A 26,950-nucleotide genomic window follows, 5' to 3' on the forward strand; every position below is an offset into this window, starting at 1 on the left:
AAGGAATACAAACGTCTCAAAAATAAGATCGACAGGAAGTGCAAAATGGCTAAGCAGGGATGGCTAAAGGGCAAATGTAAGGATGTAGAGGCTTATCTCACTAGGGGTAAGATAGATACTGCCTACAGGAAAAATAAAGAGACCTTTGGAGAAAAGAGAACCACTTGTATGAATATCAAGAGCTCAGACGGAAACCCGGTTCTAAGCAAAGAAGGGAAAGCAGAAAGGTGGAAGGAGTATATAGAGGGTCTATACTAGGGTGATGTACTTGTGGACAATATTATGGAAATGGAAGACGATGTAGAAGAAGATGAAATGGGAGATACGATAATGCATGAAGAGTTTGACAGAGCACTGAAAGACCTGAGTCGAAACAAGGCCCCGGGAGCTTACAACATTCCATTAGAACTACTGATAGCCTTGGGAGAGCCAGTCCTGACAAAACTCTACCATCTGGTGAGCAAGATGTATAAGGCAGGCGAAATACTCTCAGACTTCAAGAAGAATATAATAATTCCAATCCCAAAGAAAGCAGGTGTTGACAGATGTGAAAATTACCGAACTATCAGTTTAATAAGTCACGGCTGCAAAATACTAACGCAAATTCTTTACAGACGAATGGAAAAACTTGTAGAAGCCAACCTCGGGAAAGATCAGTTTGGATTCCGTAGAAATATTGGAACACGTGAGGCAATACTGACCCTACGACTTATCTTGGAAGCTAGATTAAGGAAAGGCAAATCTACGTTTCTAGCCAGAATGAGATTTTCACTCTGTAGCGGAGTGTGCGCTGATATGAAACTTCCTGGCAGATTAAAACTGTGTGCCCGACCTAGACTCGAACTCGGGACCTTTGCCTTTCGCGGGCAAGCGCTCTACCAACTGGCAGAAGTAAAGCTGTGAGTACCGGGCGTGAGTCGTGCTTCGGTAGCTCAGTTGGTAGAGCGCTTGCCCGCGAAAGGCAAAGGTCCCGAGTTTGAGTCTCTGTCAGGCACACAGTTTTAATCTGCCAGGAAGTACGTTTCTAGCATTTGTAGACTTAGAGAAAGCTTTTGACAATGTTGACTGGAATACTCTCTTTCAGATTCTAAAAGTGGCAGGGGTAAAATACAGGGAACAAAAGGCTATTTACAATTTGTACAGACACCAAATGGCAGTTATAAGAGTTGAGGGGCATGAAAGGGAAGCAGTGGTTGGGAAGGGAGTGAGACAGGGTTGTAGCTTCTCCCTGATGTTATTCAATCTTTATATTGAGCAAGCAGTGAAGGAAACAAAAGAAAAATTCGGAGTAGATATTAAAATCCATGGAGAAGAAATAAAAACCTTGAGGTTCACCGATGACATTGTGATTCTGTCAGAGATAGCAAAGGACTTGGAAGAGCAGTTGAACGGAATGAATAGCGTCTTGAAAGGAGGATACAAGATTAACATGAACACAAGCAAAACTAGGATAATGGAATGTAGTCGAATTAAGTCGGGAGATGCTGAGGGTATTAGATTAGGAAATGAGACACTTAAAGTAGTAAAGGAGTTTTGCTATTTGGGGAGCAAAATAATTGATGATGGTCGAAGTAGAGAGGATATAAAATGTAGACTGGCAATGGCAAGGAAAGCGTTTCTGAAGAAAGGAAATTTGTTAACATCGAGTATAGATTTAAGTGTCAGGAACTCATTTCTGAAAGTATTTGTATGGAGTGTTGCCATGTATGGAAGTGAAACATGGACGATAAATAGTTTGGACAAGAAGAGAATAGAAGCTTTCGAAATGTGGTGCTACAGAAGAATGCTGAAGATTAGATGGGTAGATCACATAACTAATGAGGAGATATTGAATAGGATTGGGGAGCAGAGAAGTTTGTGGCACAACTTGACTAGAAGGGATCGATTGGTAGGACATGTTCTGAGGCATCAAGGGATCACCAATTTAGCATTGGAGGGCAGCGTGGAGGGTAAAAATCTTAGAGGGAGACCAAGAGATGAATACACCAAGCAGATTCAGAAGGATGTAGGTTGCAGTAGCTACTGGGAGATTAAGAAGCTTGCACAGGACAGAGTAGCACGGAGAGCGGCATCAAACCAGTCTCAGGACTGAAGACCACAACAACAACAACAACAACAACAAACACATAGATGGAAGATATGCGAAAAAATTTTTTTTACTTATCCTCACAAAAGATAATAAGCCCCAAAGTTAAAAAATCATGTTCTTAAATTTTTTTAAAAAAATGAAGGAGATTTATTTTGAACGTGTACACTGTCAGTGTTATGTTGTGTATCGTATCTAATAGTGTTCAGAAAATTAGCTGTGGTGTTTTTTCCTCCATTGCAATTTTAAGCCTTGAAAACCATATTTTATTCAATTGTGATTTAAAAGTTTGGTAGCCATTTTCTCTTACTAGAATTAATTTTCGGCTATCGTTTTTGGACTTTAACTACAGAAGTGAATGTTCTGAACAAAATGGTGTGCACTTCATGGTGTTATGCATATCACATATCACTTTATGAGGGTCGTCCATAAATTAAGGTGTCCAATGCTTTTTCACATAGTAAACATCATTTTATTGCAAAACCAATTACAGATTCTCAAAGCTTGGACCTTTAACTATTTTTCAACATAATTCCTGTCACAACTGATGCATTTTTGGAGACGCTCCAGAAGCTTTTTCATATCTGCGTTGTACTACTCCCTGCCAAATCATGCCGGAAGGAGTGGACAGTTGCCTTCAGTTCAGCTCTTTGTCGCTTGAGAATTTCATCCCCCCCCCCAAAAAAAGTGATGTTTCAAGCTGAGGATCAAATAGTCACTGGGAGCCAATTCAGGGCTATATGGAGGATGGTCGTTGATTTCCCACCCGAGTTTGGTGATGAGCCCTGTTGTGGTGCTGGCGGCGTGAGCGCGGGCATTGTCATGGGGCAAAAGAACTCCCTCTGTCAGACGACTTTTGCTCTTTACAGCCCGGCATAGCTTTGTTAGTGTCTCGCAGATCTCTTTCCAGATAGTTGACCAGCATCTTTCCTATGCCAGAATACCAAAGCCATCACCTTTGCCACTGACGGCGTTTGTTTGAACTTCTTGACATTTGGAGAACCAGAATGCCTCTATTGTTCCGATTGTTCCTTAGTCTCTGGTGTGAAGTAATGGACCCAAGTCTCATCCTCTGTACAACTGAATCCAGAAATTCTTCACCCCCTGTGCTGCAATGGCACAGAAACTTGCAGGCACTATCGATGCACTTCTTTTTGTGTTCAGTGAGCATCTGCGGCACTACCTGGCATACACCTTGTGATACTTCAAAATGTCCATCAAAATCTTGTCCACAGTAATCCTAGAGACACCCTTATCAGTTCGACGATCTCTCACACAGTCACACGCCAATCCACAAGCAAAACTTTCGTCCCTGCCTCGTCAAACTGATGGAGGCCCACAGCCGGCCTCGTTGTGCATGTTTGTATGGCCATCTGCGAACTCCCTACACCACTTATGCATATTTTTGACGTCCATACACGTTGATCAACTGGCAATGGATTACAGTAGGGGTTTACCTCTTAAACCACAGAAATCTAATCACAGAATGCAATTCACACTTGGTGGGAGAGGCAATTTTTCCTCCCATGCGTAACGGCCGCTACACCAAGAAGGAGCATCACAGAGAGATGAGACTGGCGAGAATAGCGGTTTGGGAAGCAAGGAAAATGCCGCTGTTTTCAGATTTGAGCTATATCACTCCGTCCCAATGGGAGCTCATTGGAGACCTTACTTTACGGGCAACCTTCATAAGTATACACAGAAAGTTTAAACCTTTTGCAACTCACATTTCCAATGTTTCCCAATACCAATACTGGATATCATCATAAGCATGAAGTTTTACCACCTGGAAGAGTGGGGGAGGGGGATAGATAGATAGATAGAGTGTGAGTGAGGGGAGGGGGGGGGGAGGAGGAGGGACATACACACTAATCTCATCTTCCTTATAAAGTGTACTTACTGATTCTGGATAAGTTGAATTGTCAAGGCACTCTTCCCAACACCTCCAGCTGCCGAAAAAAAGATCGGTATTAGACCATTAGTAATTTTAATATATTGTAGCTACAAAATTTTAAACTGTGTTCCTCAACATTGTGGCAATATTAAATTTAAATGCTAGTCATTTTTACATAAGGATCATTCCATGTCAACTGGCCTAAATTAGACAAGGCCGCACCTCAACCATCTTCAATTATGAAGAAATTGAAACTTCCTGTCAGATTAAAACTGTGTGCCGGACCAAGACTTGAACTCGGGACCTTTGCCTTTCGCGGGCAAGTGCTCTACCAACTGAGCTACCCAAGCACGACTCACGCCCCGTCCTCACAGCCTTACTTCTGCCAGTACCTTTGGAAGGTAGGAGACGAGGTACTGGCAGAAGTAAGGCTGTGAGGACGGGGCGTGAGTCGTGCTTGGGTAGCTCAGTTGGTAGAGCTTTAATCTGCCAGGAAGTTTCACATCAGCGCACATTCCGCTGCAGAGTGAAAATCTCATTATTAAGAAATTTTTTACGGGATGTATGTCTGGGTCTTACAAGAAGCCATGCCAAATCACAGGTATATAAATAGTAATGGTACGGCCATCACACATGCTTCTGCAAAGGGCAGCTTTTTCATATTAAAAGGATATGAATAAATATGAAAAACATTTCGTGTTTATAGTTGGTGGTTTCCTGTCAGACAAGTCACAGTTTGTAGTAATTGACAAAAAGTCATCAAGTAAAACAGAAGTAGACCCCATGGACGTGTTCTAGGCCCTCTGCTGTTCCTGATCTACACAAACAACATAGGAGACATTCTGAGCAGCCCTCTTAGACTGTTTGCAGATGAAGCTGTGAAGTCATCAGACAACCCAAATCAATTGGAAAATTATTTAGATAATATATCTGCATCATGCGAAAAGTGGCAATTGACTCTAAATAATGAAAAGTCTGAAGGCATCCACAGGAGTACTAAAAGGAATTCACTAAATTTCTAAAGGCCAACTAAATACTTAGGGATTACAATTATGAATAACTTAACTGGAATGTCCACAAGACTGCAATTTATTGGCAGAACACTTAGAAGGTGCAACAGGTCCACTAAAGAAACTGCTTACACCATACTTATCCAATTTCATGTGGAAATTTCTAAGTGATGTGAGATACACATCTTATAAGACTGACAGAGGACAATGAGAAAAGTCCACAGAAGGGCATATCATTTTGTATTATTGCAAAATACGGAAGAGAAAGCCAAGGACATGATACACAAACTGGAGTAGCAAACCTTGAAAGCAAATGTGTTTTTCCATTGCAGCAGGTTATTCTCACAAAATTTCAATCACCAACCTTCTCTTCAATATAAGGAAATATTTTATTGGCACCCACCTACATAGGGAGAAATGATAATGATAATTATAATGATAATAATAATAATAATAATAAACCAAGAGAAAACAAAGTCTATACGAAAATATTTAAGTACTCTTTTTCCCATGCGCTGTTCAAGAGTGGAACAGTAGAAAAATAGCTTGAAGGTGATTTGATGAACCTTCTACGAGGAACTTAATTGCAAATTGCAGAGTACTCATGTATATGCAAAAGCAGATGCTGCAGCATGTTGTGGTAAATTTCAAAATAGCAGAGAAACAATCTAATTGATCAGATAAACATTTCCAAAAGTCAGAGGCTGAGCAAATTAATTTTTATTTCAAGAAAAATGAAGATACCTAATAACAGCTTTGATAGATTTTACATCACAGCAGAGACAAAAACACAAGATGAAATACCACTGTGAGCTACCCAAGAAACTCAACCTAAGAACTAGTGTAAGAAAATGTGATGCCATTTTACCATTGCTTTTTACTGTGATCCTGGAGAAAGTAATTTGGGAAAAGAAAAGAAAAGGTAAAAGGGTGAAGCTAAATTGAATAACACAGCTACTGGGATATGCAGGTGAGAGTCAGAGGAAGAAATGGCAGAAACCTTACATGATTTAGCAAAGAATGCCAGTAAGATTGGACTGATGATGAATATGGAGAATGGAAAATCATGAGAATGATCTTTGGACCAATCGGCAAAGAGAATACATGGAGAAGTAGAAAGAATCAGGAACAGTACGACCTAATGAAACAGCCGAACATCGTGCAGAAAATGAAAGTACAGAGAATATGCCTGGCAGGGCACATTTCCAGGAGACCAGAAATGTGCCAGTCCGAAGTTGTGCTTATGGGAAAACCAGACGGAACTCGTCCAATTGGAAGACCACAGCTATGTGAGGATGAATTGTAGAAGGACCTTCAGCAGTTGGCTGTCCATGAGAATTGGGTCCAAAGTGCACAAGACTGCCACCTATGGAGGAACATTGCAAGGTCAGCATATGATCTTCAGGGTCTGTTATCGCCAGTATGTATGTACATCATTTTCAGATATCCATATTCAAACAGTCCACATATTCTTCACTCATAATAGCAGCCAAAGAATGTTTTTGAAAGTCTTTATTACATTTGAGCAGGATAGTCTCAAAAATGAAAAACTGTTCCTTGTAAAACAATGAGCCCTTTTGAATGATGCAAAGAAAAATCAAATCCGAAATTACCACTCTGAGATACAGTCTTCTGAGTGTTAGAGAAAACTGATAAGTAAACTTTTCAAATTGACTTTACTTTGGATAACCTCATAACTATATGAGTAACCAAGACACCACTTGTATTGCCTTATGACATGCGGAATGGCTGTAAATAAGTGGAAAAAAGAACATTAGAAAGTCATTCTATCATAAGATATAATCTGTCAAAACACGATCCATTGGTTTCTCATGGTAGGATTTATGGGCTACTTTGACTGCAAACTGTGATAAATCTGGTGTACACTGAGCACTTCTTTGGCAACTAGGCTACTGTAGCTAAAAGTTAAGCAGAATCACCAGATTTCAACCTGGAAGCCACCTTAGATCATGAGCAACAGTAAAGTAAACTTCATACTTCATGATTTGCACCTCTCAGACATTGGAAAACTGGCCTTTACAAAGGCACAGTTAGTGGTCCCACCATACTCCTTATCAAGCTGTAATTTGGCAGGGCTTCATGTAAGACCTATATGAAAACTCTGCAAAAATTTCATGAGAATTGGAGAGGGTAGAGCAGGGATCTTTAAGTCACTTGAAATGGAGTGGCCCAAAGTTTTAAAAAATGTAGTTGGAAGTTTCATTCTAGTCTCAGCCTTCCTCAGTAACTAAATAACACTTATTACACAGCGTTGTTCCACTTCTTAATGTGTGTGCTTTCTCACTTTCAAAACTACCAGATTCATAATCTCTAGTGTCATAGGAGAATTAAGTGTTGAAGAAAAATTTATTTTTTAAAGTGTGAGATCTGTACTGAGGATGGATACAGGCACGATTCACAACAATTTTCTGACTTAAGTTGTCATCACCTTCTGAGGCTGTCAGTCAAACTTGGATGCGACATAAATACACCTATGATTAGGATGCTTGCCTCTCACTGCGGTAGATGCCTTTAGCAGTTGCAAGGATCACCACTGTGATGATAAATAATCTTAACACATATCCTAAGAGCTGATCTATTATTATTTCACTGCCTATAATAAAAAAAAATTTCAAGCATGTAACCCATTCCCACTCAATGTGTAAATAGAAACCATAAATCCATTTACACAGAAATTATGAATCTGTATGAAAAGTTGTTTCACAAAAAGCAAGGGTCAAGAGCTTTCAAACTCTTAGCGGAGACTTTGTCAGAGTCACTTTACTTGTAACAAATTAAACTGAAACCTACTGAGGAAGTCGCCACACACTAATACCTATTTTCTTCTCCAACACTTAATTGTACTTTGACACTTGGAGTTACAAGTCTTGCATAATGTGATAGCTGAACCTTTAGGAAAACAAACTATTTGATTTTTCTGAGCTCAATTTGTTATTTTCTGGTGACTGATCATCATTCTGATGGCAACATACCATGCCTGCGAACCACCACTACTGCCATTCTTTTGGTAGATGTTACCCTTCCCATGTAAAATAAAAAGAAGTGCCTCCCCTACACCCATGGTCTAATGCTTGTGTACTATGAGCATATTCAAATGACGACAGTATAACTTTTCACAAGTCAGACATTCTGTGGCACCAAAAAGCTGAAAAATTCTATCTGGTAGACATCAAATGGAATTATTAGTTTTTCCATGTTTTAGAGTATTGTTGCACAATTGTATACTCAATAAAAGCCCTGCTCCAGTTGTTAATGTATTCTTTATTTAAGTGGAATTAAATAAAGAATGTATCCACAACTTCCCTTCATTAATTAAGATGTGTATAAGTCAACCAATTCGAATTATAAAAAATGTTTGTCAGTGATGATTCAAGCAGTTACACAGTCCCTTACATACACTCCCACTAGGACCAGGATAAAAAGATAGACATTAACAGCAGCCACACAAAAGTATATACACAGCATTCGTCCTAAGAATTGAATAGGAAGACAAATACAGGGTACAAAAAATTTAATCATATATTAATGAACCAGAAGAAAATGTCAACAAAAATAATTTTTGAAAATATAATTGGTTAGTTTTATCTACTCGCCAAGCAGCGGTCAGATCCACATCTCTCCTCCTAATCTATTCAGCAACTCTCTCCTGACCTGGGGTTGTGGGCAACTTTTCTGTAACATTCACCATTTCCTAAACCTCACCAGTCCTTTCCCTTCATCCCTCTTCCTTCCCTTTCAATTCTTATGCCAGAAGGAGCCACTGGCTTGTACATGTTCTTAACTTCTGTATGCATCTTCTGCTGCTGCCACTTGGTATTTTTTATCCATCCAGTTATAGAAGGAGATAACAGTTTTCAAAGCAGTAAAAGTGAAGTGTTAGGTGTAATGACTCTAACAACAGTAATTAAATAAAAATAAGGCAAAAGAAGGGAAGAATACAGCTAACAGTTAATCCATTAAACCTCTCCCTATTTGTTATATTTCTATGAGGACCTATCTGTTGCTGGAGCACTTTATTTTGGCAGCTGTGAATGGAAGAGATCTATTTTAGATTTAGAATTTGGCCCTGAAGTTTTCGGCAGCAACATGCTTGTGTATAAAGTTTTCAGCATTTAAGTTGTGTGACAATTTGAGTTATTAAAATGTGGTACAGCTTCAACACAGATAATTTTACACATTCAAAAATTATATGACTAAATGGATGTGTAACTGAGCCGCCCCCCCCCCCCCCCCCCCCACACACACACACCTCTCTCTCTCTCTCTCTCTCTCTCTCTCTCTCTCTCTCTCTCTCTCTCCCTCTCCCTTCCCCCCTTCCCCCTCCCTCCCTGAAATAAATACTTTCTTTGTTTTTACTTGTAAAGTTAGGCATATATTGATATATTGGAGGAGAAAATCATACACCAAGCACAAGTAGTACTACAAAGAAATATACAAATGAACCATGCATTTCAAAAGAAAACCACTAGAGAAAATCCTTCATAATAAAAGAAAAAAGAAGATTATGTTCTGATGCCTTATTGACAACAAGGTCATTAGAGACTGGGACAAAGATCAGATTGGGGAAGGAAATTGGCCATGTGCTTTTGAAAAGAACCATCCCAGTATTGGCCATGAATGATTAAGGGAAAACGCTAAATCTGGATTGCTGAGGAGTTGAACTGCCATCCTTCTAAATGAGAGCCCAGTGTCTTATTATTGTGCCACTTTGCTTGGCTAGTGCGATACAACAGTATGAGTTGTGTGTGCTCATTCACTGTTAAGGTTCTGGTTGTCTTGTCACTACAGAATAAGTATTTCCATGTACTACGTGCATATTTTTCCTTGGAAAATTTGAGAGTGGCCCACAGGCAAAACAGCAAGTTTACCCCATCTCCTTCATCTACAACAGCCATAACATTTTTAAAATGAAAAACAAGTGACACATGGAGTTAAAGAACACTGAAGTAATATGTGAAATCAAAACAGAAATCACTAATATGTTGTTCACTCATTTGCTACCCACAATTCCAGCACTTCTATCCCTTTGCCCCATGCACACACTGGTTTGAAATGTGCCTTCATTGTAACACAATCTCACCAAAGTTTGTTCTAACTTGTCGAAGCCATCTGAAAGAAACTTACACCTGCCATCCAGAATTTTGAAAACCCTGTTTTGTTACTCTTGTCTCAGTTAATCATTCATTTTCAGATTAATTTCATCAGTTGTTCGTTTTCAGATCATATTCTTTTGCTCTTCTTTACAGATTTTTTTTTTATTACCTGTACTGTAGTGTAACTTCCTATACACTGACATTCTTCATGTAAGGGTTTTATGCAGTACAAAGACCAACTGCTGTCTTGTTTAACGAAATTGACTTCTCTTTCATTAGTTTTCAACAGCAAAGTATCCAAGATATTTACAGTAATCATCTCTCTCAATACTACCAAAACCTTATATGGGCTGGCATCATTCTGATGATAATCAAGAATTTCTTTAATGGCATAGACCTTCTTCTGTTTATTATTTTCTACTGCAGAGTCAGAACAACGATAAGCGCCAAACAATCTCATGGCCATTCTTTGCCCCTCTAACATACACTTGGCAAGCAATCCGTTCCTGCTAAGTTTGTTTTCAATTCACAGATTACATGCTCCAATATTCACTTGAACAGAACTAAAATAGTAACAATCAATTACTCAGTATGATCCCACTTGTAATTTCTAATTATTCAAAAGACTACTCTTATGAATTTTATCTTTTGCATGTGCATATTTTGATTGGATTATCTCTGTTTTTTGACATGTTTTCTCCTTACTTCGTCATATTTTTTTAGCAACATTTCTCCCTGTAAACAAAATCATAGGCTTCTTTTCGAATCCATGGGGTTCATAAAACTTTTTGTGATGGTATTCTTAATCCCACCTATACAAGATATTCTTTTCCTAAATCTTATTTGGTAGTCATGAACTTGGTAATTCAATTGTTCCACAAACCCAGTCTGAACTGATCTGGAGAGTAATATGGAAGCATCTGGAAGGAAAGAAATGTGACAGTATTTGCCAACTTGTTTTAGCACACATTTTGTGCAGAGAGCGAATCAGTGTGGTTTTCCAATAACTAAGAATCTCCTTAGTGTCCCAGGATATTTTTTATTTCCACATTTTTATGTAGATAATGGTTCAAATGGCTCTGAGCACTATGCGACTTAACTTCTGAGGTCATCAGTCGCCTACAACTTAGAACTAATTAAACCTAACTAACCTAAGGACATCACACACATCCATGCCCGAGGCAGGATTCGAACCTGCGACCGAAGCGGTCGCTCGGTTCCAGACTGCAGCGCCTAGATAATGGTGCCATCCTCTTTGTCACGTAGCACCCACTGATAAAGATTAAATTTTTTACAGCAACTTTATTCTGAGACCAGCTGCAATTGGCTTAAGCATTTATTTGTTTGTCATGACTGGACTATAGTTTCCTTGTTCAGAAGATTTATGTTACAGGGAATGACCTAATTACTACTACTACTACTACTACTACTACTACTACTACTAATAATAATAATAATAATAATAATAATAATTTCCTTAGTATTTGCCTTGCAGTGAAGACTTCATATGACTATAATTGTCATTTATGCATCATACTTCAAATTCACAGTGGTCCCATATGTTAAACTACCTTGTTGGTGTGCATACTCTATTTCACTGCCCATTTCTAAACTGCCGTCACCAACCTCCTCCCAGTTTCACTTCTTGGCCAAGAGACCACTGCATGTATTTTAATTCACAATTTTTTTGTCATACATTTGTTTGACAGATCCAATACTTCACTGAAGCACTCGGACAGGTATCTGTCCTCCTTACAGCTTCAGAGTGTTTATCTGCGGTTTGGTTAGTGATTACATCCAACAAAACAAAACTGAGAATTTGAAGAATATCAGTCCCCATTAACGTTACTTGACCCAAGGAGGTTAGCCATATTTTGAGAATGAAGCTAGGTGAACTGTTGTTACTACATGCATTAGCTGTTCTTTATTTCTTTGTTCTGCCTATTTTAAAAAGAAATTATCTGTCCTAAATAGTGGTAACCATTAACAATCAAAAGACAACCATTTATTCATAATTAAGAAATTAAATATCATTAAATCTGTCCTAGTTTCATTAATCAAAAGTTACTGTATTACTTTTTAGAAGACTGGGCCCAACACACACACACACACACACACACACACACACACACACACACACACACAGAGAGAGAGAGAGAGAGAGAGAGAGAGAGAGAGAGAGAGAGAGAGAGAGATGGCCTAAGAAACACAGAATGCATTAGCATTTACTCAATGATGGAGATGTGAACAATCTTCTCCAGAATGGGAGAAGGGAGGTGGAGAGGAGCACTTTGTGGTGAACTTAGGATATATTTTATAGCAAGAACACAACACTTTTAGGAACAGTGGTCTTCTCTCTTTAATAGTTGAAAAGATGATACATAGCAACAAAATTTCATAGAGTAAAAGCATGCTAAAGGAATTCTTAAGAGTAAAGAATTTCACACAACACAACACTAACCGCAGGAGAGGACAGGAAACACACAGTTCCGATTTAACTGCTTTAAAACTTGCCACTAAATCAAACTGTGGTGCACAGAACTTTTAAATAATAAATAAGATGTCAAAACACTTTAGTTACGAAGTCCTATCTAGGTACATGTTGCTCTAAAAATTTTTGATTTTAAAGATTTTAATGATACTTGTATTGTGAATGAATGATAGGGGCGTGTCTTTTTTCGCTGATCTCCAACAGAAGTCTATTAAGCCATACTAATTCTGTGGCTCCTTCACTTGCAGCAATGAACTCCGCTTCAGTGGTGGACAGTGCAACTGATTTCTGCAGTTGAAATGTCTATGATACAGCTGTGTCACTGATCATTGAAACAAAACCATTTGTAGACCATCTTGTTTTAGTGTTCCCAGCAAAGTCCGCATAAGCACAGGCACAAAGTTTACCACCAGATGAAGTACAGAAGAGACCCAAGTCTGATGTACCACGAAGATATCTGAAAATGCATTTAACAGTGTTCCGATCAGAAGCACTGGGTTTAGTAAGGAATGTTGCTATCGACAGTGTTGCTATATTCACTGTATAATTGTTCATTATCACAGGGAGTCTTCAATGGTTTCAAATCAGCCATGCTAAAACAATCTAGAATCTTCTCTGTGTATGCTGACTGTGAAATAAACAAGGCAGATACTCATTACTCTATTTGCATGTCTAAAAATGACTCTAAAGATCCCACTGTTATTTTGAATTCTGACTTTAACATATCTAAAAAGGAATTCACTGTGCTTGGAGCTGTTCCTCATAGGTCCATCATCAACATAAATAGCAATCAGCAATGTCTCTATTTTGCTTTCTTGAATGTAAAGGCAAGGATCTGCTATAGACCTAATACAGCAATTTTTTTCATGAATGAATGAAACTTATTATTCCAGCAACAAAGTGATTGCTTGACTCTATACCTGACACGTCATTGAAACCTTCTGGTTGAGTCATGTATATTTCTGTATCCAAGTAACCATACAAAAATCTAGTTCTCACATCGAATTGACCAAGTTTCCAATTTTCTTCTGCTGCAATCTCTATTACACCACGAATAGCATCATAACGAGCAACTGGACTAAAAGTTTCATCATAATCAAGTCTGGCATGTTGAGAGATACCGTGCACAACCAAGCAAGCAAAGTATCGATCAATCGATCCATCAGGTCTATATTCCATAGTAAGTACCCATCAATTATCGATAACAAGTTTTCCTTTACGCAGTTCTAACATGTCCCACGTACCAATTTCTTCAAATGCCTTGATTTCTTCTTTCATTGCATTAAACCATTAACTGGAGTTACTACTTTCCATAGCTTCATTGAAGTTTGTTGGTGCACGGTCTTAATGGACTGCTTTTCTCAGGCAAACCAATGAATTTGCTTCTTGAGACTGATATCCTAATTTGTAATCACTCAATTTAATGAACTGGGCATCAAGTTAGTAACTCATTCTAATATTCTTGATCACTAGTCTCAATCTGATCAACAGTAGATTCACTTTTCTCTCCTGTTTCTTCAGGTATGCAATTAAATTCCAGCTCAATTGAATTTCCAGTTATACGTAGTTTTTCTGGTTGAAAATAAACATTGTGTGATTTCACACTTTGTACCCATCTTTGTCTTTCACATTAGCCAGATATACCTTTGTCATCAAACTTCAAACAAAATTTCTTTGGCAAATAAACACAGCATTTTGATACAAAAATGCATAAATAGCTGAAACTGTCTAACATTTTGTCAATCCACAATTCAAAAGGTGTTTTAACTTCAACATTTGACTTCCCAGTATGACTGAGTAGAGAAACAGCTGTAACATATGCATAAGTCAAAAACGACTTAGGTAACTTTCTAGATGTTAACTGAGCAAGCTAATTCAACTATATGTCGAACTGTTTGTTCAATAACGCCACTTTGCTCATGAGTGTCAGGACATGTAAGACGAAACTGACCAAAACACTTACCTTATGACCAATAGCATCACACAGCTACAAAAATGTTTTCAAATTGTCAGTCACTTAAGATTTATTTTGCATGAAATACGTCTGAACAAAACAAGAATAATCAATCATCTTTTAAAATCACATAGTAATGAAAAGACTTTCTAGTCAACGCATATTGGTCCATTGAACAACTCACTGACATTTTATTGACAATCTCTGTGATGGCTAAATGATTTGAAGTTGAATTTGCCAAGAACACATCCATCACAGAACGATGTGGTATCAGGGCACTTAAATGATATATATGACATTTATCTTGATGACAGAGTCTCCCATACCAACATTTTTAGTTATTCTTCTCAAGGTACTACGTTAATCATTACTTGTGAATCCAGGGGACAAACTCATATGGTCAAAATATCTACTGAACCAACTAGGCTTCCTGTTGCGACTATTTCACTATGTCGCTGAATGATAATATCTTTGTTGTCATAAGTCACATTACATCCTCGTTGTGCAGCTTGATGCACAGAGAAAAGTTGGTGTCTGACATCAGGTACATACCAGACATTTTTAAGCAAAGCAGGTGTACACCTTTTGTTTATCATTATTTCAATATAAATATTGCCAGTCCCATGCGCAAAAATAACTTTGTTGCCAGCTGTATGTACACATTGTGGAAGAGGAAATTTTTTAAACTTGGCGAAATGCTGTTTACTTTATGAAATATGACGGGTCGTGCCAGAGTCCAAAATTCAAAAATATTCATTACCAAAAGTAACATGAAACAAGCGAATGGCTATAAATGTATTTGGTTTGCCGCTCACTTTTAAAATGGAACTTTAATTATTGTTGTTGTTAGCTGTTGCTTTTACTTCTTCTGCAGATATGCACTTTCAGCAGTTTGCAATATTATGTCCAGCTTTCTTACAATAGACACACTTCCTTTCTTCTTTGACTTATTCTGCTCCCTTGCAAATTTCTTCTGTTTTTGACGTTGTTCATCCAATTTTGGTTTGGCATGGAAAGCACCAGCTGCCTGGGTAGCTAGCGAATTCTCAATCAAACGCAGATCCTCTACAAGAAGCTTTGTCGTCTGCTCAGATTAAGGAACATGATACAAAGTCAACCTGTAAAGCTGATATTCAGGTCTTAATGTTTCGAAAATACGATGGTGAAGCAGCGAAAGGGCAAAGCTGCATTTGGATTCATTTCGTTCAGTTCACAGCATAAGTCATGGTATGTTCACAAGTAGTGACGTGTGTTTTGTTATACATGTGATGTCATTTTTTTGACGTTTCAAAGAAACAAAATGTGTACAGCAGCATAATATACTGACGTAAAAGTGTCCCAAATTTCTTTTGCATCAGTCTTCTTTCGCACATGAATAGCAGGTTCCTCATCAAGTGCCATTTCAATGATATGAACTGCCCGAGCATTGTCCCACTGCCAGTGATGAAATGCGTTGGACGGTTAATCTCCTTCAACTAATGATGAACACTGAAATGTACCATCTGTAATCAAATAAAAGGAAGGTTCCTTTAAACAAAGCTAAATCTGCTGTATCCATGTTTTCCACTGATCTTCACTTGACAACTTGCGAATATTTGTACGACTACTGTCGTCACTCAACTGAAGCGTTAGGTCTGCCATGCCACAAAACTTGTAGTCTCATGAATTTCCTAGTAAATGGAAAAGTTGTGGTATACTTTTATAGCAAGAACACAATACTTTTAGGAATAGTGATCTTCTCTCTTTAATATCTAAAAAGATGTTACATAGCATTAAAACTTCATACAGTAAAAGCATGAAAACTAAACTCTTAAGAGCAAAGAATTTCACATGGCACAAACCAAGCACCACTATAGGAGAGGACAGGAAACATACAGTTCTGGTTTATTTCCATTAACAGAACACAACAGTTCCAGGTATGGAACACACCAGTAGGAGAGGACAGGAAACATACAGTTCTGGTTTATTTCCGTTAACAGAACACACCAGTTCCACGTATGGAACACACCAGTTCCAGGTATGGCTTTTTTTGTGTTTGTTTTATTGTTATCTTTCATATCCAGGTCTTATTCTCTCGTTGACAAATAAGATCATCTCTCAATGATGACAACAAGAAAACACAAAGACAATAAAGTTGCAGACCCACAGGCCTTCCTATTAGACTACAACAAATTAACTACTGAAAATAAGAAGCATGCAAAAGCATCCTTTTCAAACATTGTGCATTATGCCAACATAGCCAAAGTTCTTTTGGTGTGTGTGTGTGTGTGTGTGTGGGCGCGCACACACACACACACACACACACACACACACACACACACACACACACACACACACACACACACACACACACACCTAAAGTTGTCTGAAATACTCACTCCCATCTATGTGTAACAGAGTACGCTAATAGCAAATATATACAGGGTGTATCTGAAATGAATGCAGAAAACAAGAGGGCTGGTAGAGTAGGTCGTAATAAGCATATTTCACATTGCAACCTATATTCACACCCCTTAGTGTACGGTGCTAGGCATCGTTTAACAGCACTGCCAATAGTATAGGCGCACAACATGCTACTCGAGCCGTCACAGTAGCAAGTCTACAGAGCAATGTTTTCAATGTACATGTGGCATCAAGGTAAATGAGAAGTCAGTGTAATGTTTTATAACCTTTATTTGAAAACAGTTACAAGAAGTGCTCGAAATTATGCCCTCCTGGTTGAATGCAAACTGTGGTGCAATGATGCTGGAGTGACTGTCGCACTCTTTCAAACACTCCTGGCAAAGTGGAAATTGCATTGGAGGCTGCCATAATGTGTACTATCACCTCTTCATCAGTCTCAATGGGTGTTTCATAGACAACCTATTTCAGGTGCCCCAGAAGAAGGGGGGGGGGGGGGGGGGGAATTTACACATAATGCCACTGGCCCTCCACTTCTCACCAAAGGTTTCATCCAAAAGCATTCACACTGCATGTGCGCAGGTGCACCATCACGTTGGTACCAAATTCACTGTCACACACAGTAGAACATGTTCCATCAATTCTGGCAGAGTTTCTCATAAAAAGATGAAGTATCTGTCTGTGTTCAGTTGCCAGGGGAACATGTATGGACCAACCTGATTATCGCCTACCAAGCCGACCCAAACGTTGACAGCGAAGTGATCTTGGTGCCCATGATCAAAGGCAGCGTGCAGATTTTTCTATGTTCAAATGTGTCAATTATGGCTGCTCCACATCTCTTGTGTAAAGGATGCCTTGTCTGTGAAACATACATGGTTCGGGAAGTCTGATTCAATTACACCTTTAGAAAAACCACTGGCAGAAATCAATTTGATGGGGAAAATCATTAGTATCAAGGATGTGAACCTTCTGAAGGCAGTAGGGTTGCAACTCATCTTCATGCCACACACACCAAATCAAGGAATGGCTTACACCCATTTCCCATACAACATGCCGTGAGCTTGTTGACGGTGCATTTTTCAGCAGTGCTAAAGCCACTCCTTCAAGCCCTGGTGTACACGCTGTGCATTGATGACCGCATCTGTCAGGCCTTCGTACCTGTAACACAAAATGAATACATTGCGTTTCGAAGTCAGCCCTACAAGAATGCGCCAGTGGAAAATGTACCTCAAGTGAACCTTTCCCCCATAGGGCCCACTAAATGTGAGTGGATCTGGTACTCGATTCGGAAACCACCGAATGTCCGAACGTAGGGCAGTGTGAGCATTTCCATCCGCCGCGCTGTAACCACAGTGCATGTCTGCCCTTTCTTCCCGTGAACAGCACTCTCTTTCCTGTCCATTCCACACAGTAACAAACACAAGAGAGTCCTTGCTTGATGACAAACTGACACAGGGTGAACCAGTCTCCGCAGTGTGGACAGGTGCTGCCCTCTATGCAACATCTATTAAACAGGCATTTCACAGCCAAAAGCAATGCAGAAAACAACTACACTGAATACAGCGTTTGCAAATAAAGGTCGCAAAACTTCAGCCTGACAGCTCTTTTACCTTGATGTCACAATACACTGAAATCGTTGCCCTGCAGACCTGCCGCCACGATGACTCTGATGGCATGTTGTGTGGCTATCTTCTAGGTAGTGTGCAATGCTGTTCAATGATGCCTAGTGCTGTTTGCTACGTCGCAAAACTTCAGCCCGACAGCTCTTTTACCTTGATGTCACAATACACTGAAATCGTTGCCCTGCAGACCTGCCGCCACGATGACTCTGATGGCATGTTGTGTGGCTATCTTCTAGGTAGTGTGCAATGCTGTTCAATGATGCCTAGTGCTGTTTGCTACGTGATGCGGGCATTGGTTGCTACATGAAATATGTCTGTTACAAGAGCACTGTAAAAAGAAAATCCAGGGTTTCATCATGGACACTGGCTCAGAATGTTGGCCTGGCAGAGAGCAGATTTGGTCAACTTTAAATCTGACTTCACACAAATTTTATGGTTACTTCAGCAGCATTTCCCTTCTTGTGTACTGGCCCCAACCCTTAAGTACAGAGAAACACACACACACACACACACACACACACACACACACACACACACACACACACACACACACACACACACACACACACACACACACAGACAGACAGACAGACAGACAGAGAGAGAGAGAGAGAGTTTTCTAGTTTCCAGAGTGATGTAGAGCTAGCAGCAGTTACACCCATAGGACTTTACTACTGATTAAAGACAGATTTTGCAATATGCTGTTTATGTTCTAGGTATAGCTCAGTTGCTACTTCAATGCTCTTTATCGTGTGGATAAGAATAACTTGTACTCAGCTAGTGCATTGTCAACTATTTGTCTGATGAAGGAAGGAGAAGAAACAGTTAAAGGAAAATGGAAGACGTTTCCGGAAACCCATTTTAAGTGTTGCAAGAAAATGCAGCATTTTAAATTTGGCTACGGAATGCTGAAAGAGTTTGTTCTTGGACGCTTCTTATTCATTAGAGCATTCAATGATTACATTACTTTCAAGTCCCACATTTGTGTGTCCACTTGTATTCTCTTCATTTTTAAAATACAGGAACAAAATGTACTGTTCATAACTTGTACAACTGGTCATAAATGTAACATTGGTCATCTTTTGCCAGACTCTTGTGGTTGTCTTCAGTTGAAAGACTAGTTTAAGACAGATCTCCACATTAGTCTATCCTACAATTATGAATCCACATAGGCCTATATCAATGTTTTGCTATTCTGTACTCAGACTTCTTGTAAGTAGGAATCTCACCAACCTAACACTGTAGTTAAGGCTCATTTGACTATACTGAACCACTAAAATCTGTAACAAGTTCCACACTCTGCTCAGTCCATGTTACTAGTAAAAACCATTAAAATACGGTTGTACAAATGGCACTCAGAAAACGTATTATACAGCTTTAATGTGGTCAATGTACAACACTGAAATTAATTTTTAAGATGTTTATTATAATATGAGGTTTGATTATGTACCAATAATAAGGTTAAGTTTAATTCCAAAATTACCAACAGCTAATAAAAATTCTTGATTCTTGGAATAGTCTGAAGCACTGTTTTGGGTCCTGAAGTTGCTCTGACACAACAGTAAATGTTCAGTTTTATTCTGCTATTTATAGCCTTACTGCGATAAAGAAGTCCCTCGTGACGATGGTAGCATTGTACCCCCTATACATTAACTTGACACAGGTACAGTTCCTCTATCAGATGCCAGCACATGAGCAATCATATTCACTTAGGCCGGTATTACACTATCAAATTTCTTTGTCCAAGATTTTTGACCAATATCTTTGTCAAAGATATTTGATGGTGTAATAGGGACTTTGTCAAATGTTGTCCAATATTTGATCAAATCTAGGGCCTCGCTGTAGATTTGATCAAAGAAATCGCCTGTCTTCTGTTCACTGCAATGTGACATGTTACCACATGGAGCACTAGCATCGCTGCATTCTGTCGTCTGTAGTGTTTTTATAAACATTGCCGGTAAATACAATTGATGTGTGCCGACAATTACAAAATTAATAGAGATGTATGAAGCTGATGAGGCGCTTTACAACGTGAGGCACCCTGAATACAAAAATAGATTAAGAAGATTGGAGACCTGACCTGACCTGACTTGACCTGACCTAACCTAACCTAACCTAACCTAACCTAACCTAACATAACATAACCCTCTTCTGTAGCAAGGAATCTGAGTGTTACAGTGAGCCTGTCTTCTGAAGATGTAGCAGTTCTTAAGTGAATATTGTGTTTTGTGATATGAGGATACACCTCACAGAGCACAAACAGAAATGTATGCTCATCCATTCTTAAGTAATTGATGTACAACTTGACGTCTTCCACTGTAAGCCCACCTAACAAGTTTTGTTGAATGCTTTTATCATGTCGTCGTAAAACCCACGGCTTCACCCAGATTAGATTAGTTTTTCGTTCCATAGATCCGTGCTGAGGAGATCCTCGTGGATGTGGAACATGTCAATTTTTTTAAGCTGAAATAACAATACTAATAGTATGAATAAATACATCATTTGTTTCTATTAAAAATTTCGTCAATGGAGTAGAAGGAGTTGGCCACTAGTAAGTCTTTCAGGTTTCTTTTTAACTGATCTTTATTTGTAACTAAAATTTTTATGTCTGCTGGCAAATTATTTAAGATGAGTGTTCCTGAGTAGTGGACCCTTTTTTGAACTAAAGTAAGTGCTTTGAAGTCCTTGTGCAGATAATTTTTGTTCCTGGTATTGTATGTATGAACTGAGTTGTTTGTTGAAAAAAAGAGATATATTATTTAGGACAAATTTCATTAACGAGTAAATATACTGTTAGCATACCCAGCTCTTTGAAGAGGTTTCTGCAGGACGTCCGTGAATTTACTCCACAAATAATACGTATTACACGCTTTTGGACTCTGAAAACTTTTGTTTGACTTTAAGATTTACCCCAAAATATTATACCATATGACATTATGGAATGAAAGTAGGCAAAGTATGCAAGTTTTTTCATTTTTATGTTGCCTATGTCTGCTAACACTTGAATTGCAAATACAGATTTGTTAAGGCGTTTCTGCAATTCTGTGGCGTGCTCCTCCCAACTGAATTTTTTATCAAGTTGTAATCCCAGGAATTTAAGACTGTCAACCTTGTATGTATGGTTCCTTTTTTTCCCCCACTTCTTTTCCGCATGTGCACACGATGCAATTGCGGTACGTGCAACTGCTGCGGTTAATAACAAGTTGTTGTCAGCCATCTTGAACTTTGACGAAAAATTTGATAACAGTGTAATACCCCTTCTAGTGCCACGTCAAAGATCTTTGTCAAATATATTTGACAGAATATTTGATGACATCTTTGTTCAAATCTTTGACAAAGAAATTTGATAGTGTAATACCGGCCTTATTAACAGTTAATGCATGCAACATCACTGTGAAAAGTGTCCTGCACCAGAAGCTGCAGCATCTTCATTTGCTAGTGTTTTTCACATGGCATGTTCTGTATACAAGCGATGAATCCATACTAATTGAAACACTATGTACACAAAGTGTACGGCAATGGATAAATTTCCTTAAAAAGAAGTAACAAAAATTTGGAGTCTTGTTATGCCATCACTACACCGCCAAACATCAAAGTTTGCATCTTAAAGCCCTTAAATTTAATCTGAAGGAAGATGAGATTATTGTCCTAATGGATTTTGCAGAAAATTAATCACTCATTGTTCAGAATACAATGCAACATTTCCACGGGGAAAATAGTTGAGCACAAATTTATCCATGTGTCATCTATTTTCCACAAAATCAGAAGGTGGATTCTACAAGTTTTTGCACTCTCAATGACTGTCTGACATGGTACAATTATTGTTCATGTTTTTATCATGGAGTTGATGAAATACATAAGAAAACACATTTTGCCCAGATTTCCCACACCTGTTATTTCAGTGATGGCTCCAGCAACCAATGCACAAATGTCAGGAATTTTCTCTGCTTGTGCTATCATAATAGAGAATTTGGAATGCTGGAGACGGACGGACGGACCTCAGGAATGTTCGGAACGTAGCCGTATGTACAAATTAATTTGTGATATGAATGTAGTGACTTTTTCCACATCACAATCCAGTGTGCAAAATGATTCATGGAACATGTAAGTAACAAACCTTGAATTTTTTTTTTTGCTACAAGATGTGAGAAGTCACCATGTGATGGGCTTTTAGGTACAACGAAGTTATTAGCAGCAAGAGTAAGCTTATAAGGGCCCATTAACAGACAGATTCTTGTGCCTATCTATCAGTTTTGCATCTGCACTGGAGGAAGTATTAATAGTATTAAATTTTCTTTCATCAGCAAATAATTAACTGTAAAAAAAAATCAAGCATCAAAAGAAGAGATGTCTACATACGGGCATGGACATTGGACATTACAGTGCTGGGTTCCAGAATAGAACAGTATTGCAGATATTCCAGCTCATCCAAGGACAGTGGCTGGCTGGCACTTGAGATATTCAACAGCAAACTAACGAAACCTCTAAAGAATTATAATAGCTTGGCGTAAACATAAGTGTAAGATCCTAGAAGAAACCTCTTCTAGCTTTGGCCTGGGAATCTTAAAGGAATGTATCATCAACGCTTGAGACCCTGTGGGAACAAACTGTTAACAGACAGAGATCCTGTAGTAAGGAAACCCATCCATGGCTGCTATTGCACAGCTTCAGGCATTGCCCGCATGGTGACAGGGATGTTGCTTTTCTCACTTTAAAAGAAACCAACAGTTATTGTACCAGCGTAGATCAGAGCTACACATTTACACAGTTTTTCCATCATTACACTAATGTTCCACAAAAACTGCAAACTATGTGAACACAAAATACTGTACACTTTAAACAGGAATCAACAACATTATACAATAAAAAAAAAAAGACTCAAAATAATCTTGTGCGCCACAGTTGTTACGCAAAAGTTTTGGTGTTGCAACGTCCAGTGTCTTGGTATGATTTTGAAGTTTATAACAAGCTTGATTCTGTAGTTATTATAGCAGAAAAACAGCCTGAATTACGTCATGGCAAGTCATCATAAAAGACACCCTTTTTGAAGATTTTCGAGTTCTTCTGGTTCGCTTTTGCTTCCTAGTCATCAGAACTTACAGTAATACCTGACCCAAAGAAAACTAAACAATTATAGAACATAATAAAATAGGTCAGATTTAATATGAGTAGGGTCGAGGCCCCAGTTATGGCCACATTAAGGGAAATTTGAGATACATCACATTTTTACTATAGGAAGAAAGTATACAAATTACTTCAAAAAATCGTATCTATTGCTTCAAAGTCTACACATTACAACCATGTAAAAACAAATATTCTAAGTTGTATAACAAAATCAGAAAAAAAATATTGAAAAATAAATGGCACATTTCCCCGGTTTTGGCCATGTAAACCCTACCTATGGCCAGTTGTTTCCCCACTTATGGCCACTTCATATTATAATAAAACTATGGCTAAAATAACTGTTAATCCATGTGCCAGAAGGTAATTTGTGCTTTATACAAGTATATAAGACAACAAACATACATCAAATAGGTAAAAGGTACAGCAACTGAATGAACAGAAAAAAAAAAAAAAAATCATTAGGCAAAGTATTGTCCCAGTAATTACTTAAATCAACTTCCAGACAAGTTTATTTCTTACGAATATCAATGGAACCAGGAAACTTTGTTTTTAATGAACGTCCTTCTTGCATCAAGACTGGATCTGGCAGTTTCCCTATAATATCTTCACCCGTTCTAGTCGAAACATCATTTTCAATGTATTCAAAACAAGTTTTCTGAACATTAGAACTTTTTAGGCACTGAATTTCATATTCAGAATCAGAAAGCACTTTCAAAATTACAGATACATACATAAAAATTGCAGGTCTTGTTGTTCTATTTCCTGTTAAACTAAATTTTCCCAAAATAAAGTCCCCTACTTTCAAATTCTCACTCGAAGATAGTTTCACATTTTCTGGTATATCATCTTCATCTCCTTCTTCGTAGTCATCTAAACTGCTTCCACTGTCCGTCCGTTCTTCTTTCTCGGAAGAACTTGTCGGCCTATCACTTAACTCTTGTCTGTTTCTTGTTTTCCCCTTTTTTACAAGATGATAATGCCAAGTGCAGCTCTTTGGACTTTAACTCCTCCATAGCTTTTCTCTTCCTTTTTTCCTGCTCCTTCTCTTGCTTCTCTTTTTCCTTTAGTTCATGATATTCCACCCACTTGTCACTAGTCACAACAGTGGGTGGGTGTTCTTTCTTTCTTTTTGTGCCTCGTTCTTTGGGTTTTGGCCAAGTGATGACACCTTCAAAAACTGTTGCTAATGATTTTGGTGGTGTCACTTGGATACGCACTGAATATGGACTATGGTTGGAAGTTGGAGTACCTGAATTATGTGAAATACTATTGTGGGTTGTTGATATATCTGCAGGAATAAGACTGTTGGTGGGTGTTGAAGGAATATCTGTATTTTGTAAAATGCTGCTGTGTGTTGAATATATGTCAATATTGATGAAGGAGCGCAGGAGAGCTTCTGTTAAGTTTGGAAGGTAGGAGACGAGGTATTGGCAGAAGTAAAGCTGTGAGGACGGGGCGTGAGTCGTGCTTGGGTAGCTCAGTTGGTAGAGCACTTGCCCGCGAAAGGCAAAGGTCCCGAGTTCAAGTCTCGGTCTGCCACCCAGTTTTAATCTGCCAGGAAGTTTCAATCCGGTATGTATTTATATAAAAATACCAAAAATCTTTTAATAAGCCTATTTAAATAAAATTAGCCTAGTGTAATGTAGGACAGAACATCAATATTGACGTTTTTGTATTAGTTTTTAGAAGTGGCCAAAACAGGATATATATATATATATATATATATATATATATATATATATATATATATATATATATATATATATGTCTCCACTTATGGCCACATGCGTGGCCATAACCCGGAACCAGGGCTAAATATGGATCTGTTAATGGCCACCTACTTTTGATAACATGTTTTTAGTCTGAGCCATATAAAACTTAACAGAAATGAAAATATGATGTCTTATCTTACCTCTGAAAACATTAAGTTTCTTCTGATGTTTTATTTAAACATGTAAAACACAAAAAAAAAAAAAAAAAACAGATCATGTGTTGCTTAAAAAAAACTTCTGCAAAACCCAGCTTCTTCAACACTGATCATTTCACAAAATGGTGTCTCCAAACAAAAACAGACAAAAGAATGATTATGTAGACAAATGAATAGAGCCTTTCACAAAGTTTATTATAATCTATGGTAGAACTGGCTGGTATTCCAGAGAAGCTTAAAAATTAACCTTTGACATCGAGGTGGCCATAAGTGGGGTAGTGGCCAAAACTAGAGCCTTCACCCTACTTGAGGAATATGAACATATTTTCAGATTGTTTATGGAGCCTTTTATGCTTACATTGCAAAACAAAGTCTAGTTTTTAGGTCATTTAGAACACAGCTTATCTAATGATAATGGCTTAAAAGTGTTTGCAGGATACTATGGTTTGTAGAAATGGGCTAGAAATACCCATTTTTGGCTTTTTTACAAAAAAAATGAGAACTCTGCCCACAGTTTGTAAACTATTTGAAAGCAGTAGCAGAATGACATTGTAAACTCTAACACCTCGCATTGGTAGGTTATTATATGGGAAGTTTCAGGTTTTATGCCACAATTACTTCCACTGACATAAAAAGCTAAACTTTCAAGCTCTATTTTTTGGTCCAAATTCGCTTCAAATTACCAATATAAAAAAAAACTTTATTATTTCACTTAGGTGAGCACAAAATGCTATATTAGGTGGCCTAGTTTTGTTTCTTTCAAGAGAATATTGCCAGAGATATTCTGCCTTAAAGTCACAGAACATTCAGGGATAAACAGATGGAAGCTACAATCACTGAATTGGTGAGCATAAAACTTCACTCAGCTGCATCTAAACACATCTTAGTCCAGCAGGAAACTCTACACCATCTGGCATGGAGTGTCCCAGCATGCAGTGAGGAGGACTGGAGCTAATCGACTATATCAGTGTGGAAAGAGAAATTAGAGGCTATCAGAAGTATGGAAATACGTGTAACTCATTTACTTTGTTTATTCTGCTACAATGTAATGCTGTTAACACGGAGAGGATAATTATTATACACTATATTATAAATCTGATACAGAATGAAGTCTTTTTTTGAAATACCATTATCCATTAAATAAACTACAAGCTGAAAAGTGGCCTTAGAGGCATGTCTTACAGGTGAAGATGGGGCACTATTTTGATAACTGTAGTTATAAATTAGAAACTGAAAATGTTCAACTATAAATGTTTCAAATGTACACTATCTAAAAATGAAAATTTAAAGGAAGAAAAAAAGGAAGACTCCTGCCAGATAGATACCAT

At 38.2% G+C, this 26,950-nt stretch overlaps 1 protein-coding gene across 2 annotated transcripts in view; it reads right to left on the reverse strand.

Moving 5' to 3' along the window:
- The window catches only part of LOC124798578 (GTPase HRas), a 72,263-nt gene that overhangs the window by 43,653 nt on the left and 1,660 nt on the right, over nucleotides 1-26,950 (reverse strand). Inside the window, exons 1-2 of one of the 2 annotated variants that reach the window (XM_047262041.1) lie at nucleotides 17,982-18,062; nucleotides 3,987-4,035 (exon numbers count right to left, since the gene is read on the reverse strand). In XM_047262041.1, coding sequence (XP_047117997.1) covers nucleotides 3,987-4,035; nucleotides 17,982-17,994 — 62 coding nt within the window. In that variant the 5' untranslated portion in view covers nucleotides 17,995-18,062. Of the gene's footprint in view, nucleotides 1-3,986; nucleotides 4,036-17,981; nucleotides 18,063-26,950 lie in introns of those variants that run through there. The other variant, XM_047262040.1, reaches the window with a different exon arrangement.

This window comes from Schistocerca piceifrons, chromosome 5 (assembly GCF_021461385.2).
Source record: "Schistocerca piceifrons isolate TAMUIC-IGC-003096 chromosome 5, iqSchPice1.1, whole genome shotgun sequence".
Lineage (NCBI taxonomy): Eukaryota > Metazoa > Arthropoda > Insecta > Orthoptera > Acrididae > Schistocerca > Schistocerca piceifrons.